This window comes from Physeter macrocephalus, chromosome 11 (genome assembly GCF_002837175.3).
Source record: "Physeter macrocephalus isolate SW-GA chromosome 11, ASM283717v5, whole genome shotgun sequence".
Lineage (NCBI taxonomy): Eukaryota > Metazoa > Chordata > Mammalia > Artiodactyla > Physeteridae > Physeter > Physeter macrocephalus.
This window is the reverse complement of record NC_041224.1, coordinates 179,483,017-179,499,819: the sequence shown is the minus strand read 5'-3', so window position 1 is coordinate 179,499,819 and position 16,803 is coordinate 179,483,017. Positions and strand designations below refer to the sequence as shown.

Genomic DNA, 16,803 nt, shown 5'->3' with positions numbered 1-16,803 from the left:
AGGCAGGAGAGTGGGACATCATGCAGACGGTCCCCCTAGACGAGTGACACTGGTGGAGGGACGTGTGGGCCGAGCATGCTGCTGACGGTGGGCAGACAAGACAGACGGACACACTGCCCCAGACGCGCCTACGGAGACGCAAGCCGGAGAGAAACGGCCTCTGTCTGCAGCAAAATGGCAGCGCTGAAAGGCTAAATCTATACAGTAAATGGGAAAACAACATCGGGGTGGGTCATACAGAAGAGTGCACGTTTTACTACTGAATTTAGGACAGAACTCATCAAAAATCTCTTGAGGGACCAGATTTCGTCTTCACCATCACAAGCTGGAATGACAGGGAAAAAAGGGAAAATACTTCATGTACATAACATTGTCAGTGCTTTTCCTAAATATAAAAGCCTTAAATACACTTCTACGTACTGAGTAAGGAATACCTTCACTTCCCACCTTCCGTCTTTCTACACCTTCCTTAACTGCATGGTTGTCACTGCTTTCCTCCCGACCGACTGTTAAAAATGAGAATTGTAAAACATTTTAAATGTCTCTGATATAAATGTCATTCACATGAACTTTACTAGTTTATTTTGGAGCTTCTATATAGGGTTACACAATTTTCTCAAAAGAAACCCAAAATCATGGTTCTGACAGGTAAACATATAATTGAATTCCTCCACAAAATTCCAACCAAGTACATTCCATCAGCATTAGGGTCTCCTCTCCTGGATCCTCCGGCAACACTGTCATTTACCTCACATGCATCCTGAGCCCACATTCGAATCATTTCAAAGAAATGCGGGATTATTTTGATATTTGGGGGAATTTCAATTGATCCATAGAAATCTACAGTAAGTCTTGAAATTGGGTCGTGTTAGTCTTCCAACTTTATTCTTTTCTCAGAGTTATTTCGGCTATTCTAGGTCCTTTGCATTTCCATATGAATTTTAGAATTAACTGGTCAATGTCTTAAAAAAAAAGAAAAGTGCCTGTTGGGATTCTGACTGGATTGCGTTAATTTTGGGGGAGAACTGACATCTTAATAGCATGGAGTCTTCCAACCCAGGAATGTGATCTGTAGAAATCTAAAGGTTATGGGTAGGGGGATAATTTTTATAAGAATGTCAATTACACAGAAAACTCAGTCATACAGTCTAATTTCAAAAGTCATGAAAACAAACCAGCAGACTAAAAGAGTTCTCCAGGCAACGTCCTGTCTGCACATGGTGTCTCAGAACTAATGAGTAGATGACTACAGAGGCTGCTTCCTTCATAACTCCTGCAGGGAAGGAGACAAGCCCTCCTCCAAGGGCCGCTGGAAGATCGGCCACCGCCGAGATACTAGAGCTGACTTTCAAAGGCAGTCTTCCTCGAGATGAGAATGCTATTTTAATTTGCGTTCTTCATCTCCTACAGAGTAGGCCCTAAATCAGAAACCACAGGTCCATAGATTACATAATTATATACTACGTTCATTACATTTTGGGCATAGTTTATTCTTTTCCTAGCTTTAATGATCAAGTCAAAGGATGTACCTACCTAAAAGAAAAATCCTCCAACCCTAAAAATGTTTAATGTGTAAAGACTGGCTTGTAAGACATCAGTTTCCTTTTCTATGTTGTATGGCCCGAGTGACCTAAAGACTAACATGTGGTCACAAACCCCCGGGCAGGCTTGCTGGTAGGAGGGACCCTGATTGTGATTTCCTTTGACCGCCTGCAGTAACAAGGCGAGTGTTGACGTCTTTCAGCCCACCTGAAGCCAAAAAATCAAAATGGTAATCAAAGAGATGGCCTCAAATTCCTTTCCAAGTTTAAAAAAAAATTAAGAAGTAGGAAAATTAACACCCCAGAGAGAGAGAAAAAGATAAGGATTTTCATGTTTTTTATTCAATCTGTTCATTGCTAAGAATATTGCGAGGAAATTATGGAATCCAACTGGATTAAGTAAAAAACGAGTTACTGATGTTCTTGCACTGTATGTTTAGTGTTTGTGTCCACCTGCTTTTATCTTAACCTAAGGCCAAGAACTAGCCGGGCAGGAAGAGGCAAGGGTGGGCCAGTGCAGGTGCTTTACTCTGGAAGCACCAAAAAAAAGGGCATCTGGCCCGGCACTGCCTGGTCGGGAAACGATGCCAGCCACATATGTAATTCCAGATTTTCTAGTAGCCACATTGAAAAAGTGAAAAGCAACTGATGAAATTTATTTTAATAATATTTTTACAATTTAACCCAGTGTATCCAAAATACTATCATTTCAACATGTTATCAGTAACAGAAATTTTTTTTTTTTTTTTGTGGTATGCGGGCCTCTCACTGCTGTGGCCTCTCCCGTTGCGGAGCACAGGCTCCGGACGCGCAGGCTCAGCGGCCATGGCTCACGGGCCTAGCCGCTCCGCGGCACGTGGGATCTTCCCGGACCGGGGCACGAACCCGCGTCCCCTGCATCGGCAGGCGGACTCTCAACCACTGCGCCACCAGGGAAGCCCAACAGAAAATTATGAAGGAGATGTTCCTAGGTCCTTTCCTCACACCAAGCCTGGGAGTTCCCGTGTGTGTTTTGGGCTGCAGCACAGCTCAGTGCAGACGGCCAGATGTCACGTGTGCCTCAGGGCTGCCGTGTTGGGCAGTGCAGTCCGCATGGTCTAGAGCCTGTGCTCTTGGTAATGCCTGATCCTGTCTGATCAGGTGGGGAATACAATTTACTTGAGTTAAAAACAAGTAGGTTAAAAAAAACCCTCTCTGTTTGAGCTCAGAATGACACTATCATCTAGAAACCATCTGCATTCAGTATGCAGTATAATTTTAGCCTAACTTGTTACTTTTCAGAATTGTAGTGCTGGATGTCTTTAGGAATTCTTAGCTCAAAGGGGATTAAAGTTTCAGAGTCAGAAAGGGCCATATCCCCAAATCCAGTTAGCACTTTATCAACTGCAAGGATTGAGAACACGAGGTGCAATCAGAGACCTACAGCAACGGAAAGGCTCCTTATACGTGGGAACTCCACCCACTACCCTCTTTAAAGCCTAAATCGTAAAGGTTCCCCATTTAGTGATAGGAGCCTTTCTTTGGATCGGTGGTGATCTAAATATGCATCTCCACAAAGTGGAAACAAAACCACTTGAGTGTGGGTATCGCATGGGGGTCCTGACAGAGCCCTGACCCTGGCACAGGCCTGCGAGGCAGCGTGACCCTGCTGTTGACAGGATGAGGGCTCAGCCTGATGTCCTGGGGCCCGGGGGCCGGCAGTAGCTCTGTGGAGAAGTACGAGGGGACGCCTCTGGGCCAGAGCAGAAGTCGCAAGGGGGCAGAGGGCAGAGAGGGAAGACATTACCGCAAACCTTTGAGTCTGCTTTCGTTAACATTTGACGGCAGTTAAGAACTGGGATTATTACTGTTAAAGTAAATGAAGAAACACATTTCAGGCACATACTTAATCCTTAAAAACTGTTTCTACTAATTTGACCTAAGATATATGGACGAAATGTTTCCTGTAAGATTACCACCATGCAGTTTTTCACTTTGGCTTACACAGGCGGCACTGCTGTCTATCACATCACTAAAATCACAGGCACGTCTTAAGCAAGCCTCTAAGGAGCGCACCCAGCTTAGCTCTGCGCGCTTTTACCTGGCGAGCCTCTTCGTTCACTGTCTCTCTCAGCATCTGCACATCTTCCAATAGAGGCCCATCTGTCTCCACTGCCACCGGAAGGCTCGCGGTGCTCGCTTGACTACACACCGCGTACTGCAATGCAAAGCGCGGAGTCACTCTAGGTCAGGTCAGCGCTCGGCTCCGGGGCTCCTGGCCCAAGCCACCCCCGCGGCCCCTCCTGAAGGGAGCCCACGTGCAGGGAAGTGCTTCCTGGGCGGCCTACACCTGCAGCGCCTGGGCCCCGGGCGCCGCCTCATTCCAGACTGTCCCAGCCCCTTGCTGGGCAACACCCCGCCCTGGAGCCTCCGGCCTGCTGACTCCCCGTGAGCCTGGATCTGGTCACGGGAACGCTTCCCGCGGAAACCTCCACCTCCAGCCCCCAACCTCTGCACACTGCCTTGCCCTCCTCTGTCTGCCCCCTCGCTCCTGGTCCTCATTTTCTCGGCACTGTCCAGACTCGCCTAAACCCCATCACTGATCACACCCTTTTACTCACACCCTCTCTGCTCTCCTCCCAAACGACACAACCCCAATCAGTCCCACGGCTTGCATCTCACTCTGCAACCCCGTGGCCGGCCCTGCAGGAGGCCTGGTACGCCCACGTGTCAGTGGGGTCCCCGTGGCTCCCTCTCCTGTTCCCCACGGGGCGCCCTGGGGCTCCAGTCTCTTCGGGTTCTGGGCCAAGTCAGGCTTTGCCGTGAGCAGGACGGGTTTCTGACTTTGCTTCCGGGAGTGGGACGTGGGGATGAGATCACTTCGGAGGTGGCTGTGACGGCGCGGGTGAGCTAAGGCACACGGAAGGCCCTGACTGTCCTCAGCATTTGGCGGCCACCCTCTGTGCGTCTGCCGCGAGCTGGAGCTATTCCAAGCACCGCCTGTAAAGGGTGTGCTATGATCCCACTTGGCTGACGGGAACGCGGAGGTACCTACACTAACCGTGGGGCCCCAGGCCGGTGAAGGGGGAGCTGGGGTTCCGAGCCGCAGCCTCGCACCCCTTCCCCCACGCCCTGTGCCCGGCTCGTGCCCTCCTGGCCACAGCAAGCCCCTCTGCCTGGGCTGGGGACCCGGCACCCACCCCTACCCCCCGGCCTGGCTCACCACCTCCCTCCCGCCAGGCGAGCCACCGACCAGGAGGGCCGCTCTGCTCTCGGCAGCCCCTCCCCCTCCCGACCCCTCGGCTCACCGCCACGGCTCTGGGCCTCGCCTCTCCGACGGGACGCCGGGCACCGGGCCGTGGGTGACCGCTCTGTGGCCACGCGGGGGCCACAGTTGTCCCTGAAGCTCCCCCTCCCTGCCTGTGGCGCCGGCCGGCCCCCGCTCCTCTGTCACTGCTGGGACGACAGTCTGTGCCCCTCCTCACGCCCTGAGGGTCTCGCTGACCCTTGCCCGCGCCCCCGCCCACCCCCCACAGGCCCCCGTGCCCGCCTGGCCCAGCCTCTCCACCAGCCTGGGAAACGCGCCGCTCCCTCGCGGGAGCCACACCCTTGGCTCCGTTTCCTCCACCCGATGGGCACCCAGGCCCCCGTCAGCCCCATCCAGCAGCGTTATCTCCACACGTTTCCCCAGGAGCCCCCGGAGCGTCTGGAAAAGCTTTCTGAGCGCAAGCCTGCTGAGGCCACTGGCTCTGGATGACACTGTGACACCTGCACACTGTTTTGGGGATAAAATTCACGGGTCCTGCCCCCTCTCCAGCTTTGTCCCTGACACAGACCACACCCACCCTCCCCCATGAGTGACGCTCCGTCTACGAGCAGCTCGGTTTCCCAGTCGCCCCTTCCCCTGCCTTGAGCCCCCGGCTGGTTAAGTCCCTTAGGTGAGCCTCTAAGAGGCTGGCTGCACCTCCAGGGGGCCCAGCACTCTTGGGGGCTAAGGTCCCGGCGCCGTGTCCCGGTGGGGACACCTCGCCGTGGCCACCCTACCCTCTAGCCCTCCTTTACGTGTCTCTCTAAAGGCACGACCAGGCCTCTCGCCAGCACCGCCAGCACAGCCCCCAGCGTGTGCCATCATCCGACCGTCTGGACTGGATTCTCTTGGCTTCCATCTGGCTCCCCTCCTTGACACCTGGGGCCGTGTCTCATTCTCATTTTTGGATCCTGGGAAAGCGCTACCATTTGGGACATGCAGCTGGCACCCATCCGCCCAGAGAGGTGGTGACCTGCTGGGCGCAGGGAGCTGGGGTCTGCACGGCGCCTTGCCCCCCGGGGCTCAGCTGGGCAGGGCAGACAGAGCAGAGACACTGCAGTGCTCGGGCGGTGGTGCGGGGATTTTCAGCTTTGGCCACGCCAGGAGGACACCAGCGCTCTACACGGACCCTGCCAGCGGCCGTGCCTAGAGCAGTACGGGCTCCGAGGCCCTGCTGGGGCTCAGGGCAAGGAAAGTATGCACAAGGATGCTACAAAACGCCGATTTCCTAATCGATGTCACTAGCAGGCTCGGGGGCAGAGCATTCTCATGGGGAAGAAAAACCTTCCCGAGGCTGAAGCTCTCAACAGGTGAAATAAGGAAGGCACATTTCCCCAGAGAGGCTCATCTCCCAAAGGAAAGGCAGGCAACCAGACTCTGAGCCCTGGGCCTCCTATGGCATCATCTTGTCATTGCAAAGGGGCAGAAACACTGAGCCAGAGCCACACTTAAAATTCACAGAAGTGCCTTGTCTTCATTTCACATGATCCCCACAAAAGGGAGACAGGAGTAAAACTGTTATACGGCCTCTTTTGGTGGACTAGGAAAAACACATTTATGTTAGAAATCTTCACTATTTCATGACTTAAAAAAAATTAAATCGCATCTGACATTAAGAAACCCCAGCTGAAACTGCCACAACTGCTAAAACAAACACAACCCAAATCCTGAAGGACCACAGCTTTCCAAATCCCAACCGGCCTAAACGGGGACCTGCTTTCACATCTCCAAGCAGATGAAAGACTTAGCCTGTGAAAACACAAGGGTCAGCATCAGGAAGACTTCTAGGTACACGCCAGTGAACAGAGTGAGGGATTGGGAACCCACCTAAAATAAGGAAGCTATTAAATCATTTCTCAAAACGGCAGATTTGAGATGGGGAATCAGGCTTCAAAAACCCACCTACATGTTTTCGTTACGGAAGTGGCACGCAAGCTGTATTACCCACAACACTATTTACTTTTTGCTGCTGTTGTAAATAGCAAGCAACGACTAGAATTTAGAAAGGACGAGAGAGAGAGAGAGAGAGAGAGAGAGAGAGAGAGAGAGAGAGAGAGGGGGAGAGAGAGAGAGAGAGAGAGAGAGAGAGAGAACAGCGGGTACCAAGGCCCTCACTTCCCGCTTTGAGATATTAGCCCACGAAGTACTTTCCGTTTCAGACACTGCTCGGTGGACTGGAGCATGCGGACAGGACCTGCTGGGGTGTGGTCACAGACGGTTTTCACACGCAGACGCGAGCAGGACGGCGCTCAGGTCAGAGCGCCACAGCACAACGCAGGGGTGAGCGCAGGCAAAGCCCACTGCACTCAGGCTGTTGCCCGAGACATTTTAAAACACAGCAGCCAAAGGAATAAAAATGTGATGTAAGAACATTTAGGAAAAGTTCAGAAAAAGAGAAATGAGAACAATATATATTTTAGAAGGAACATCTGTTACAGCACAGCAGTGAAACCAGGCCGCCTTTGCTAATACAATCACAGCCAGCTCTTCGTTTGTAATGTAAGGCTTTATGCGATTTTCTATGAGATTATTCCTATTTTCCAGGTAAAATAAATAAAATCAGACCCTCTGATCTGTATACAGTTTACATGTTTTTCAAGGGTGTTGATCTCAAGGGTGTGTGTGACGGGGTCCTTGACGACCCTGATTGGGACCCGTCTGCCCTTGGCACGGGGCCGTCTGGACAGAGCAAGACGGCCTGGGCCCCGTCGGGCAGGGTCCATCCACCCACACTGCCCCAGACGTATGCTTTTACTGTGTCTTACAACAAACGTCAGTCAGTATTTTAACCTCACGTTCAACATAAATTCTATTCTTAAAAGTACATACCCATAGTTATCTACCTAAATTAGCTACTACACAGTTTCACATGCTATTTTCACATAAAATAGCATTTCTGTGTAGAGCATGGAATAAAAATGGTTAGAAAAACGCCAGTTACTTGTTTCAGGTGACATCAAGGACATACTCTTAAGGATGTCATTCAATTTTCCTATGGTTTGTGTCTTGATTATAGTTTTATCAGAGGGAATACAAGTCAGTATGTTGTTATATAGGCAAAGTACATACTTTTAACTCTGTATTCATGTATCACTTTTTATTAAACATCAGAGAGATTGAAAACCCACATAGCAACTGAGATAATAATGATTTATGCATACCTCTCACCAAAGAAAATAAATAGATAGCTTGTAATCTGGTTCACCGTATTGAACCTTTCAGGATTTTAGGGGTAGCCGAGCAGTTTTCCTCAGAAAGTAAAATCTTTTCTGGGGAGCTGAGGACAGCCTGAGAATTCTTAGTGTGGCAAATGATTTTCAGTGATAATCGGACAGGCACACAGCATCAGAAAGAACGTCTGTCGGGACACGGCTGCAACCCCCAGCCCCCGGGGGTCAGCCCGAGGTAATGCATCGGGGGACACTGCTTCAGTGCTGGCAGTTCCAGAAGACATGTCATTGGCGCCCACCTGCCAGGGCGTGCTGGGATGGGAGAAAGGATTAGCGGCTAAGATGACAGAAGTTGGTCAACTTTTAACGAGAAAGGCTCAGCCTGCAGAAACCTCGTTTTAGGAAAGAGGACATTGACTTCATACTTAATCTATTTCAAATCTAATTTCTTTTCCTTTAGAATTTGATATTAAAAAGAAAGGAAAATATTGAACTACAGCATCTATGACATTTGAGAAAGCAAATTACAATCTTGGCCCAAAACAGAGCTTGTATCCTGACTTTCTTTTTACCACAGTATATTCATAAGGTTCATGTCTTATTTAAAAAGCATAATAATTAAAAAAATGTCAATTCTGTGGTAAAAACCTTTGTGGGGCAAAATAAGTACTTGTACAAAAGTTGAAAAGTATTTTTATTGCAGATATTTTCATATACAGTGTTAGTGAAATTGATTTCCCTCCCCTCTCACGATGAATCCACACTCCTATCTCATAAAAACATTCAAGTTACACCCTAGACGTTTTCATGTTACTCTCTTTTTTAGTACCTGGGGGTTTGCTTTGGCTAGGTTTTCTATTTTAACCCATGCTTCTTCTCGTTCTTTCATTTTTAGCTTCTCTCTGAAAAATAGTAAAATGTCACTGGTGTTAGAGAAACGAATCAAATTCAAGAGAGAAAACGTTAAGGGGGAACATGGCCAGCAACACAACACCTATTTCCCCTTGGTCACCGTCTGGTCTTACTCCACGTACGTCACAGTGGTGACCATAAGGTACATAACGGGCAAAAAAAAGAAACTGGGCTTAGAGGAAAAGAGTTAAAAATATAAATACACCAAAATTTTAACATGTCTAAGAATTTAAGCTCTTAGAAACACTTGCACGGGCACATCTGCGTCTCCTTTCTCCCCCCGGTTTTGTTCCTTCGTCACAGGACATATATGATTTTGGTGAGAAGCTTACATACCCGTGAAAAGTGAGACCACACCTCAGTGTGGAGGAACCAGGTGACGACGTCCTTACAGAGGCACAGCCTGTAGACCCACACCAACAAGGCGTATGACCTTCAGTGCCTTACTTATCATGGGACCAACTCTTTTTTTTAATCCAGTAAATGTGCTACATGATCTGTAAGGTCCCTTTCAGAAATGTGATGTTCCATGAAAGAGGAGGTGCCGTTAGAAAAGCCCCGACGTTCACATATTTCACACCCGAACACTGCGTTCAGTTGAGGCAGGAATGGGCCGGGCAGCCTGAAGGTTTAAAGAGCCCACAGCCAGCTCCCTGGGCCCCTTCCTGCTTCGTTTGTCATTGTCCTTCACACACTATGCCTTACTCATTTGTATTTTGCTGTCTTTCTCTTTCCACACCACCCAGAATGTAAACTCCGTAAGGGCAAGGGTTTTTGTTTGTTTTATTCACTGCTGTGTTGCCAGAACCTGTAACAGGGCCTTGCACATAGGTAATCACATACTGTCTAAGGAATGAACACGGCACTTCGTTATCTATGTACTGTAATTTGAATTACATTCATCCAAAGTTTACCTGCCTCGGCCACAGCTTCAAGCGACAAAGAATCAAATCTGCTCCCAGTCCACACCTGGCTCTGAAGATGTGATTTTGATAATTGATGAATCATACTGTTACTAGCACAGCCTAGGGACAGAGTCATCTAGCCCAGCAGTCCCCAACCTTTTTGGCACCAGGGACCGGATTCGTGGAAGACAATTTTCCCATGGACTCAGGGGTTGGGGAGGGGATGGTTCAGCTGGGAATGCGAGCGGCGGGGAGTGACGGGGAGCGGCGGGGAGAGGCGGGGAGCGGCGGGGAGCGACGGGGAGTGGTGGGGAGCGGTGGGGAGAGGCGGGGAGCGACGGGGAGCGGCGGGGAGAGGCGGGGAGTGGTGGGGAGCGGCGGGGAGAGGCGGGGAGCGACGGGGAGCGGCGGGGAGAGGCGGGGAGCGGCGGGGAGCGACGGGGAGTGGTGGGGAGCGGTGGGGAGAGGCGGGGAGCGACGGGGAGCGGCGGGGAGAGGCGGGGAGTGGTGGGGAGTGGCGGGGAGCAGCAGAGGAAGCTCCTCTCCCCCGCCGCTCACCTCCTGCTGTGTGGCCTGGTTCCTAACCGGGGTTGGGGACCCCTGATCTAGCCTGTCCCCGGACAGATGTGGGTTCTGAAGTCCTCACATCATGAGGGCAGGGCCCTGATTTTGTGAGGGACTCTGGCACTAGATTCCAGAGAATGCCCGAATTTATGGAGATCAACAAATTAGAAAATAAAGCTACACTGGATGAAGATTCCTGCTCTTTCATGTAAACCTTACAGGATACAGTTCAAATTCCTGCCTGATAAACATGAAAAATTACTACACATTATTGCCTTTAAGTGTCCCCTGAGAAAAGCAAAGACCCTGAAAGTTAAATTAGTGACTATACATGCACTTTTTGCAATGATTAAACTAGTAGTGTAACGGAGAGAACAGCTAACTTTTTTTTTTTTTTTTTCTGGCTGCGTCGTGCAGCTTGCACGGTCTTAGTTCCGCGACCAGGGATTGAACCTGGGGCTACCGCGGGGAAAGCACTGAGTCCTAACCACTGGACCTAGCGTAACGGAGAGAAAAGCTAACTTTTTTTTTTTTTTTTTTCTGGCTGCATCGTGCAGCTTGCAGGGTCTTAGTTCCGCGACCAGGGATTGAACCTGGGGCTACCGCGGGGAAAGCACTGAGTCCTAACCACTGGACCGCCACGGAATTCCCAGAGAATAGCTAACTTTAAACACGTGTTCTTTGAAAATAAGTTATCATAACAAAGTTTTGATTTGCTTTCCAAGTACAAAAAGGCTGATTTTGCTTTAAAGTGAAGAAAAACTTTTTAGGACAAACTAATGGGAGAGGTTTGTTCAGGATTAAGGAAAAAAAAAATCCTTAAAAGAATAACTTTTGAAAGGAGCAACTTACTTCAGTTTCTCTGCTTTAAACTGCTGGGTACAGTCATCGAATAGTTTTTGGTTCATCTCCATGAAGAGTTTCAGCGCATTGTATATCAAGCCATGTATTGTCCTGTGACGAAAGCTTCGTGTTGAAACTCAGAATGCTTCATCTTTTTTGATCCGTTTCCCTCCCCTCCTCCACCACAGACTATTTCCTCTCCCAACTTATCAGCCCATTTCAATGGCCCACATTTCACAAGTACCAGTTCAGTAGAGACGATGACATGGATGACATGGCATCCATACTGACTGCCAAGGTCTCGGGAGATGACCACTGAGTAAATCAGTCTGTTCATCCTCAGCAAGTGAGAGAACAAAGGAGAGAAGCAGGGGCAGATGTCAAGATTCCTAGTGGTGTTCAGGTTACCTGCTCTTCTCTCTGGCTCCCCAGGTGCCGAGCACAGAGGGGCTCACCAGGGTGAGTGTCAGCAGGGCTCTGGGGCCCCCGCGTCTGGGGTGGCCACTGTGCCCCTGCAGGGACTGAGCCCTGGGGTTGTGACAATCTTTAACTGTTCCGGAGGGAACTTAAGAGGCGGCCCGGAAGATGCTGCTCCCGACCCCGCCGGGGATGAGACGGGGGGGGTGGGGAGTGAGGCAATAGGCCCTACGTGGGCTCGACACGGGGATGAGGATGTGAACGGAAGGCCAAGATACAGCCCAGACTTCTGCGTGATTACAGCCCACAAAGAAGTCAGCATCTTGTTTTTTAACTGACAGTCAGACTTGGATTCAATCGTAATTGAAGTACCGGCAAAATATGCAAAATTTAAACATGGCCAGATCTGACGGCAGCCAGCGCTCTCTTACTTGTTCCAGTGGGTCTTAGAGTTGCGGTACAAGGATGGAAACATGATGGGCAGAATCTTCGCTGCATTGTCACTGATGAGACTCATGATGTACTCGTTATTCCAGTAATACAGCGCCCGCTCTGCCACCTGGAAGACGGAGGGCATGGCTGTTGTTTGTGCTGATTAAAGCGTTCCATTACACATGTAAATAGGAAAGTGAATTATACTGGATTGGAAAATTATTATTTCTACAAATTAAAATACTCTAGACTGTAACCCTGAAGAGCCTTCAACAGAGAGGCAGATGATTTCCTGTCTGTCAAGATCACTGTCACTCATTTTTTCATGAGTTCAATGAACATTTCTGCTAGACATGGGCTAGATGCCGAGGAGACAAGTAAAACGAGTTCGTTTTACCTATCCATCAGCCATCCACCACCCATCTATTACGCGTCTACACCACGGGCAGCGCCGTCTGGCACTGAGGATTCTGCAGTGAGCCAGGTGAGGCAGAAATCCTTGCTTTCGTGGAGCTTACGTTCTGTGGGGGTAAACAAACGACGGGCGAATTGCCTGACTTATTAGAAGGGTTAAGTTGTGTGGCAAACAGCAGCAGGGGAGGGTAGGGAGTGCTGGCGTGTGTGCGGAAACGTGGCTTCCGCTGAAAATGGGTGGTGGCGGAGCCTGTCCCTGCAGAGGCACTTGAGGGAGGGCATGTGAGATGACAGCAGGGAGGGCAGCAAGGTAAGACGGGAGGGCGGAGGCCACCGAGGCGGCCAGTTCTGAAACCGCCGGCAACGCAGACGTGGATGCCACCTGGGGCTGTGCTGACACATCTCCCCTCTCCCGCTGGGCTGCCGACTCCCTGGTGACTGTGAGGTTTCGCTCCTTTTGTGCCTAGACTGCTACCTTGTTCACGATGAGTTCACTACAAATACCGTGTCAACGATACAAAAAGATGGGGTCCCCAATATGTTCAAAGGAGGCAGACAGGCTGGAAAAGCCACTGGGGATGATGGCCCTTGAAAGGGGCTCGGAAGGTGTGAGGAGGAAGTCAGGAAAAGTGGGAAGTGGCATGACCGAGGCAACTCTCACACAGGAATGTGGAAGGTACAAAGATCAGAACCATTACTGTTTTTTTAAAGGGTAACGGGACACAAACTCATACATGTCAGAAATGAAGAGCTTATGGAGGGAGGGAACGCAAAGCTAAACAGTTTTATATTCTCCGTAAGCATCGATCACTCAAGTTGTGGAGAATAAGGTCGTGTGCGTTTGGGAACCCAGTGAACACAGAGCCAGAGGTCGTTTACAGAGAAGCTGTCTTTAATTACTCTTATTGAGAAACACGTTTTCAGTGACAAGGGGGGACGAGGTGCTAGAGTGTATTTTGTAGAGCTGAAGTCTCAGGATCTTACCCTGAAATACACTGAAGCAAAAGCTTGAATATTACCTTCAAATTACCCGAGAAGCAAAACATGACCAGCTACACACTGCGACCTACCAGCTCCAAAGGGAAGTGACACGAGCCCACACCGTCTCAGGGCCACATACCTGGAAGTGGGGACTGGAGACACACTTGGCTAACTGCCGGAAGAGAGGCTCCATGATCTTCACAAACTCTGATGGTTCAATTACGTCTAGAATCTCTTCTAGTTCATTTAGGAACATGACTTCTTTTGGGCTGTGAGTCTTTGGCCAGTACTTGAGAAGTGCCATCACCACCTACAGAAGAGACAACACACAGTGTGACGCCCTCTGTTTCTTCAGTAAGGGGTCCCCTCTGCAAAGCCACAAGATGAGGTGGTGCTTTTTGCCTTGTAGAAGGAACAGTGATTCAGTAAATCAGAATGTGGGTTTTTTATAATTAGAGAGGTAGGTCTAATTTTATATACTTTAGAATCACAGTTTTAATTTATGTGACCCACTCTGATTAACTACCATCTCAGTAAGAGTCAGATCCTTTAAAAAAAAAAAAAAAGAGGCAGGTAGGAGAGTTCAGAGAGAACAAGACCAGTGGAGAAACACAGAGCGTGTGAATTCATATATATATCTCAGTGTGGGGACATATACACAGAGGCACAGTCGGTTTCTCTCTCAAATTAACTGACTGTTCATATATATTTGTACACAAACATACATATACAGTGTGTGTACACAGTGTTTTCAGTCGTGCTAAAACACGTCGGAAAGAGAGATGTCAAGCACTGATGTTAGCAAGCCCTGTGTGTGTGGCCGCGGGCTGGTGCCCACCCCTCGTGCCCCAGAGCCCTCATCAAAGACTGGGGGCACGAAGACCCTCGCCCTGGGGCTGCTGAGAAGACTTTATTTCTAGACCCACGCAAGTGCCTGAGGAGTCGCTGGCCGCAGCGAGCGGGCGGCAGCCTGGCCTTGGCTGGGGCCCCACCCAGAGCAGCCTGTGAAGCCGCTCCCCGCGAGGCACGTCCAGTCGGGCGGCAGCAGCCTCCCGGTTGGTGAGTGTCGGGCATTGTGTTTCCTGCCCATCAGACAGGCAGTTTCTGCCGGGCAACCTTTCTGTTATCGTGTTCCTGCAGTTCCCAAATTTCCTACCAGTAAAGGTTCTTCACCCAAAATATCAGATTTGGAATGCAGATTAACAATACTCCTAACAGTTTAGCTACCTAAAATAACAGTACAGTGATCCAAAACATTTATGTACGTATAGGTAAAGCACATACACATACTTGCACACCTAACTGTACAACTGCAACCTGTTCCTTAAAGCAGCCGATAGCCTTATCACAGCGATTTCTGGACCCGTCATCCCGGCCCCCAGCCTCAGGACTGCTGTGAAAATCACTGCAAATGCTCATGCTTTCAGACTGGCTGGTGGTTTCCATTCACTTGTCATTTCTGGCTCCGCAGATCATGGCAACTGTGCTCACAGGCCAGCCTGTGAGTCCTCACCGCAGTTAAAAACAAGGAGGGGCTTTTCAACAACATTCATTTAGGACCATTCTGTTTTGATGCTTCTGACCTTCAGGCTCCTGGATAATCTTTTATATTTTTACACTTTATAAAACTCCCAAATTTACTTTAAAAGTGCTCCTAGTGTTGAAGTCTGACGTAAAAATTTATGACACAACTGTCTTTAAAGAGAGACTATTGGACTTCCCTGGTGGCGCAGTGGTTAAGAATCCGCCTGCCAACGCAGGGGACACGGGTTCGAGCCCTGGTCCGGGAAGATCCCACGTGCCGCGCAGCAACTAAGCCCGTGCGCCACAGCTACTGAGCCTGTACTCTAGAGCCCGCGAGCCACAACTACCGAGACTGCGTGCCGCAACTACTGAAGTCCACGCGCCTAGAGTCTGTGCCCTGCAGCAAGAGAAGCTACCGCCACGAGAAGCCCGTGCACCGCAACGAAGAGCAGCCCACACTCAGCGTGACTAGAGGAAGCCCAAGAGCAGCAACGAAGACCCAATGCAGCCAAAAAATACATAATTAATTTTAAAAAAATAAAGAGAGATTATTTTTAAAAATGCATCATTTAATGATTTTCCTACTTTTTGCTCAAAACCATTTAACAGATGTTTGGGTACCTACCATACTCTGTGTATTGGCATCACTTTTAAGAACACAGCAGATGCAAATCACTTCACAAATCCACCATTCCTTGTCATTTGGCAAATAGAATTTTATTAGAAGAAATACATTAAGCTGTGAACTAAAGGACACAATTGATTTAGCTGTTCAATGTCTCTGGAAAAGCTATTATTTCTGGAATCAGAGGTATACGCTGGGCTTACTTTTCACGCTATTTGGAATGACCTATGACCAATACCCAACGTTTCAGCTGCTTCCGGGGGTGCCGGCGTTTTGCAGACTGGGAGTCTGCTCGGGAAATGCTAATCTGAGCCTACAATGGCTGCTTGCTGCTGGGCGCACTTCAGGATTAAGCTTTCCTGGGGAAACCCAATGGGCGGCCTGCTCCCGGGGCGGGGGGAGGGGATGGCTAGGGAAGGCAGGCGAGCCTGGCGTCCCAGGGAGCCCCTCTCCTGACCTGGAACACCAGGGAAAAAGGCCACAGAGTAAAACTCAATCAGCCTCAAGAGACAGGTGGGTGGAAAAGTGTTTGATGTGCCCAGAGAGCTTTTGGGCACTGTACAAAGTTTACAAAATACAAATATTAGTTACAGATTACAGACAGGAGCAACAAACGTCTTTTAAACGGATCAGACTTTATAAAAATTCCTGAGCCTGGACACACACAGACTTCGGGGTGCCACAGGTGCAGGACCACGAGACGCACACGTATGCCGACTGCCCTACCCAGCACCTTCCCAAGAGTTTACACCTTCATCTAATTACCTACATGCTTTCGATGCTGAAGTAAGACAAAATGGGCTTTGTATTGTCATAATACATGAAATTTCAAAGGAAGGAATTTACTGAGGCGAGGGTCTGAACATTTTTAATGTGCAGGAAATTCATCTGCTTTCTGCAATCCAGAGTGCAACTATGTTATCTCTGCTGCACGAGATGAAGCGATGAAGTGGTTCTGGGTGGAAATACTGGGGACCGGGTGTGGGGGCTTGAGGTAGCTTTGTGCTCGTGCCGAGTCAGAGTTTTCTATCTACCGTTTAAGATGGAAGGACCCCACCGAAGCCACCATCTCCTGCCTTCTTGCAGACAACCGCAGTTAAAAACCCTCACTTCTGGGCTTCCCTGGTGGCGCAGTGGTTGAGAGTCCGCCTGCCGATGCAGGGGACGCGGGTTCGCGCCCCGGTCCGGG

General features: G+C 49.6%; 1 protein-coding gene across 15 annotated transcripts in view; it reads right to left on the bottom strand.

The window, feature by feature from the left end:
* Nucleotides 1-6: 6 nt before the first annotated feature.
* Nucleotides 7-16,803, bottom strand: part of PPP2R5C (protein phosphatase 2 regulatory subunit B'gamma) — a 130,958-nt gene continuing 114,161 nt past the window's right edge. For 10 of the 15 annotated variants that reach the window (XM_055088720.1, XM_055088726.1, XM_055088724.1 and 7 more), the window contains 6 exons: nucleotides 13,605-13,775; nucleotides 12,070-12,197; nucleotides 11,231-11,332; nucleotides 8,827-8,899; nucleotides 3,622-3,738; nucleotides 7-506 (listed from right to left, as the gene is read on the bottom strand). In XM_055088720.1, the coding sequence (XP_054944695.1) occupies nucleotides 459-506; nucleotides 3,622-3,738; nucleotides 8,827-8,899; nucleotides 11,231-11,332; nucleotides 12,070-12,197; nucleotides 13,605-13,775 (639 nt within the window). In that variant the 3' untranslated portion in view covers nucleotides 7-458. Of the gene's footprint in view, nucleotides 507-3,621; nucleotides 3,739-6,880; nucleotides 7,139-7,947; nucleotides 8,310-8,826; nucleotides 8,900-11,230; nucleotides 11,333-12,069; nucleotides 12,198-13,604; nucleotides 13,776-16,803 lie in introns of those variants that run through there. The other 5 variants (XM_055088723.1, XM_055088722.1, XM_055088721.1 and 2 more) reach the window with 5 other exon arrangements.